The following is a 5,650-nucleotide window of genomic DNA, read 5'->3' on the forward strand; positions in this document are numbered from 1 at the left end:
AGGGTTAGGGTAATAAGATCCCACATCCCATAAGCCATGCAGTGCGGCAACCCCCACCCCAAAAAAGTGATGCTTGAGCATTCCTTTCCTATCTTGGGGAGCCTTCTACAGTGGAAGGATCCAGGTCTCTTGGGACTCTGGCAGATAAACTCTTGGTGAGTTGGACGTGGGCTGGTGTCTCACCTTCCTCAGTGCTGTTTCACTTCCTGGGGTTTGGCCACAACATGCAACATCCGGGTTCCTACTCTCAGACTCTAGGCAGACTCTTTGTGTTTCACCTTCCTTTCTTTCTACCAGCCCTTGCCTAGTTACTGGAGTAAAACTTGTCTCCTCTCCCTTTTATTCTTCACTTCCACCTTCATTTCATTTTATTAAACCTACTGATGACTTTTGAACATAAGAGTAATAAGAATAAAACATTTTGTTAAGCCCAACTAAAACCCTGTGGTTTGAAATAAAATGAGCCAAAATTAATAAACAGTGACAGCAAACTTGCTACAAAGCCCTCACAGGCATTTAGAATTCTCCTTGAGGAAGTCTGCATCTGTCTTTGCATCCTACTTTAACGAACTTTGCTTCTTGGTAGTCCCCCTTTTCACTGAGCTGGGCCACTTACATTAAGCTGTGGTTGGAGTTATGCCCTCTCCAGTCTAGAACATGACCAATTCAGACTGTAGGTGGACAAGATTTAAGGGATTCCAGCCACACTTCTCCTAAAAGTCATGTTTTACTAGTGAATGAGAATAAACACCAGTAGGCTGAGGTCTGAGAACATGAATTATTGTTATTATTATTGTTGTTGTTGTCTTCACTTTTAGGAAACTCTTCCAATAGCTTCAAGTCATACCTTAGTTTATGAGCTATTGTTACAAACAGTGTCTCTCAAAATGAGACTCCAAATGAACTACATCAGAATCACAAGCTGTATTTATTTTTTTAATCAATTAATTAATTATTTTTGGCTGTGTTGGATCTTCATTGCTGTGCGCATGGACTTTCTCTAGTTGCGGCGAGCGGGGGCTCCTCTTCGTTGAGGTGCACGGGCTTCTCATTGCGGTGGCTTCTCTTGTTGCAGAGCACAGGCTCTAGGTACGCGGGCTTCAATAGTTGTGGTTCATCAGCTTAGCTGCTCCGTAGCATGTGTGATCTTCCCCGAACAGGGATCAAACCCATAAACTCCGCACTGGCAGGTGTATTCCCAACCACTGCATCACCAGGGAAGTCCCACAAGCTGTATTTCTTTAAAATGCCAGTTTCCTGGGCCTCATATCATATTGCTTAAAATCTCTAGGGTTGGGGCCTCTCTATGCATTTCTGGTTTTAGATCCTTACAGGTCACAGAAATAGTTAAAATACATTTGTGTGTTTACATACATTATTTTTTAGAATTGCCATTTTCTTTCTCTGAGTAAATGGAACCAGAGGAAGTAGATGAAAACGAAAATTACTTTTTAAAAAATCACTCTCTAAAGGAATTAGTATTGTGAAACTTTGCATTCGTGTGACTGGAACTTTACTTTTCCACATGTGCATAATTATTACAAGTCCTTCTTTATACTTCAACCTAAACTTAGACTATGTTATTTCATTTCTACCTGGTTCTACTGAGCAGTTACTCATGTATTTATTCAGCAAACAACCGTTGAGGGACTTCTATGGGCCCCACACTCTCCTGGGATTGGAGATGCCTTTAAGGACCTTACATTTGAGAAGTGCAGTAGACCGAGTATTGGAGTCAAATAGGTAACTAGGGAATTATGATACAATAAGGCAAGCACCGTGATGAGATGTGCGCAACACTCAGGCAAAATAAACTACACAAATAAGTCATATTCTGACCACAGCACTAATCTCCTGACTTCTGCAGCTGCAGAGTCACCCATCATGGGCATGGTTCGTGGTTTTCTGCCACCGGCAGAGGCTCAACACAGTATCTCTTTTAGTAAGGCTTCAGAAAAAGGAGTGTTTATACTTACACAAAAGAAAAGCAGTTTAGACACAATTGTAACTGGAATAAAAAATCTCCAGCCTTAAAGGACTTTTTCTGAACAGGGGAAGTAAAAATGTTTCTACTGCTCTTCTTACTTTTAAAAAATTAGTAGGCATGGTCACTGCTCAAAAATCAAATAGGGATATGCTAGAGAAAAGTTGGTTGATTCTTTATATTGCTAAGGGTGGAGTCTTGATGTAATTGGCCCATTGTTTAGCAAAAAAACTTGATCAGAATCTGGATTTGCAGACTTACGCCCTGATCCTAGTTTGGTTGGCTTGGTTTGGAATTAGATCAGGGTTTCTCAGGGTCTGCATTACTGACATTTTAAGCTGGATAATTCTTTGTTATGGGAACCTGTCCTGTACAGTGTAGGATATTTAGCAGCCTCCATGGCCTCTACCCATTAGATGCCAGTAGAACCTCGCTGCTCAGTCATGACAATCAAAAATGTCTCCAGATATTGACAAATGTCCCCTGGGGAAGGGGCAAAATTGTCCCCAGTGAAGAACCACTGGGTTAGCTGGATAGATTGCTCTGCACTAGAAAGTAACAGCAATTTGGGGATGGTAAGCTGACATCTAGGAAGACAGAAAAAGGAGAGGCAGCTCCCAGTAGCATAGCAGCAGGCCTGGTTTCAGAAACTACGAGTGACAGGGAAGACACTGGACTTACAAGAAGAGTAATGTCTAATATTGCTTCCTGTTTTGGGATGAACTGAAATTTCTCTTCTTCTTCTTCTTTTTTTAAACCCACAAATATCCAGTAAAATTCTATTGCTTAACAATGTGGGAATTGTGGCCTCCTCTACCTGAGCCCCCTACCCCTACCCCACCCCCCGGTGAAATCATTTGGCATTGCAGCCCAGAATTCTGGGCAGTGACCAAGAGTGAAGTGAACAGAGGCCCAAGATGACCCTAGGAGCTGTGGGTAGAAGCCATAGGACAATGGAGAAGCTGCACAGACTAACTGAGATGTAGACTTGAAGCATACTTCCCTTTCCCCAAATATTGCAGGAAGGAAGGCAACCATTGCGGTGGAGGAGATAGGCAGACACGAGAAAGAATAACTGATGACAGTAAATTCTGTCTTTCCCTTTCTTGGAAATATCTTTAAATATAGTAGCAGGTGAACATATTTCAGATGGATTAAGCACCATATTTTCTGTATGTATGGGAAAGGATTAGACAACCTTTTGGAAGATGTTTCTAAATTGATGATTTTAAAGCAAGACATGAATATCAAAACAGTGAAAACTAGGTACTTTTAATTATTTTTTTAAATGAATGACTTAGGTAAACTTTTTAAAAATTTATTTACTGAGGAAAAACTCTAAGAGCATACAAAAGAAATCCTTAGTTTTTTTGCTCATTGTTGAATTAGGATGGTGAGGAGAGCAGTAATCCTTTCTTTTTTTTTTTTTTTTAATGCCACATAGATTTTTTTTTATTGCTAACATATTATTTTTTTGGCAGACATCAAAGTTACATTAACTTGAATACAGTTTCATTATTCAATTATGAAATGAGATACAGACAAATCTTATAAGCAGGGTTTTGATTACTTAACACAGTAAAATTGTAATTCCAAGTTACAGAGACATTCACATAATGATATTCTTTAGCTACTGACTAATAGCTATATACTGATGACAATAAGAATGGACAATACTTTCTACTTGTGACATTTATCAATAACAACTCTCAAGTAATTAAGTCAAAAATAATGAACATGATGGTCGTATTGTAATTCCAAATAAATATACTATATGCTTGCTGTAGGTATGTGTGTATTTTATTTTTCAGATAGTACTGAACCCTAGTTGAGTTAAAAAAATGAATAAATTAGGCATATTACCATGCACTTTGTATCAGCGTGCCTTTATGTTATGTTTTTATGTCAAATAAAGCCTAGAGTTCTAGTCAATTAGAGTAAGTAGTGTTTGAGTCTGTTTAGCCATGGAAAATGGGTTACCTCTAAAAAACTGGTTTGTTTCTTTTGTACAAGAGCAGCGTGTGTTTCCATCTGCTTATTTCCCAGTAACTTTTAGATCCTTGTTTCTAAACTGAATTCGGGGAGATCCCCGGAGAGCACAAGGGGGAGCTTCCAGCTGTAGAACCTTCCACTGGCTTCAGTCTCACCAAGGGTCCCCTCTCTCAGCAACCACACTGCAGTGTCTGATCACAGGGCTTCTTCCCAGTCATCCCTTCCCTCTTCCCTTCCTGACAACTTACCTCTCCTGGATACTAAAAGAATCACACTCTACTCTTTCCCATCTTGCCATGCTTCCCTGCCTCACCCTCCTTGGAGGTGAGAAAAGGGGGAAAAGGAGAGGAGATTCTCTGCTGAGTGGTAAGACAGTGCAAGTGGGTAACAGAATGAAAAAAAGCAACTAAGAATGATTAGATCAAGATGGGTATTTGTTGTCACAAAACGAAAGAACACTCTAAAGAGTCTTCAACCTAATAATTATAAATGGGCTAAAAAATTCAAGAGTAAGACACAAGGCGATCTAAACAGGACCTGAAGCAATGGAAGAAAGCAATGATGTTCTCACTAAGAACTCAACATCACTTTAGCTTCTGAAAGAATAAAACTGGCTGCACATGTTCCTAAGATTACAAATGAAGATAAAAAGGGTCCACAGGCTCTATTCACATGGTTCATGTTTTCAACAAGAACAGAACTATAATTGAATGGAATCTGGTATATTTTCACCAGTTTAGCAGACTATCTTCTAGGAATCTGGTTTGATCAAAGTTTTCTTCTCCAGCTTCTTGCAGTTTCTGCAAGGAAGCCAATAGCACAGCTGCTGCCTCTGGAAGAGTTAGTAGTTGGGGATTTGGGCTTCGTCTTTCGGGCGGCGGCCGGTCGGCGAGGTCCTTCCTCCGGCTCTGGTCGGAGATGAAGCGGCGCCCCTGTGCACCCTTCAGGTAGAGCATAGCTTGTGGAGTCCAATTCCTTCTCTCAAAGAGTCTCTGCGGAGCACTGTTCGAATTTCCCATGAAAGAAAACACCAGGAAAAGAGTCAAGGTTGTTACCACCAGACTTGTGAATCCCTTCATGTTCTACCCCTTTCCAGAAGCTGCAATAACTATAACTTAACCTCTGAGTTTTCTAATTTTGTTCTGAAGGTGGGGCTTTTAAATCTTAGGGTCAAGGATCCCTCCTGATTTTGCATAGAGCTAGTGTCCACAGGGACTTCCTGTCAGTCTTCAAGATTGAGAGGATCTCGAGAGCAGTAATCCTTTCTTTAGCCAATTTATTTTTCAAATGTGGTTACTATCATTTTAGTAAAAAATACATATATATGTATATATATTTGTTATATGAATATATCAGTATGTTAGGTGACCTCATTTCAACTCAGAAATTTAAGCAGATGGATTCAATATAAACCAGGTGAGATGATCTTCCTGTAGAAGTCACTCTAACACGGTAAGATTTCTTTAGGTTGATGGTATTACTAGGACCTATAATGTTATCAAGACTTGAACAAGTGTGAAGGGAAGAGAACTGGAGCCCAGCATTTTCTACTTCTATTAGTCCTAAGAGATGCTCTGAGAAATCAAATATACAGAAAAAAAGTTTGAGACATGTCACATAGTAGGTTCCCTTCTTGGAGTTTCATGATTCACATTAATACATAAAAACTCTGAG

At 39.9% G+C, this 5,650-nt stretch overlaps 1 protein-coding gene across 1 annotated transcript; it reads right to left on the reverse strand.

Annotated features, from left to right (window-relative positions):
* Positions 1–3,396: 3,396 nt before the first annotated feature.
* LOC137220654 (spexin) lies at positions 3,397–5,204 on the reverse strand. The gene has a single exon (XM_067730061.1). The coding sequence runs from the start codon at positions 5,053–5,055 to the stop codon at positions 4,705–4,707; it is 351 nt and encodes a 116-aa protein (XP_067586162.1). The 5' UTR covers positions 5,056–5,204; the 3' UTR covers positions 3,397–4,704.
* Positions 5,205–5,650: the final 446 nt, after the last annotated feature.

The sequence above is a fragment of the Pseudorca crassidens genome, chromosome 3 (genome assembly GCF_039906515.1).
Source record: "Pseudorca crassidens isolate mPseCra1 chromosome 3, mPseCra1.hap1, whole genome shotgun sequence".
NCBI lineage: Eukaryota > Metazoa > Chordata > Mammalia > Artiodactyla > Delphinidae > Pseudorca > Pseudorca crassidens.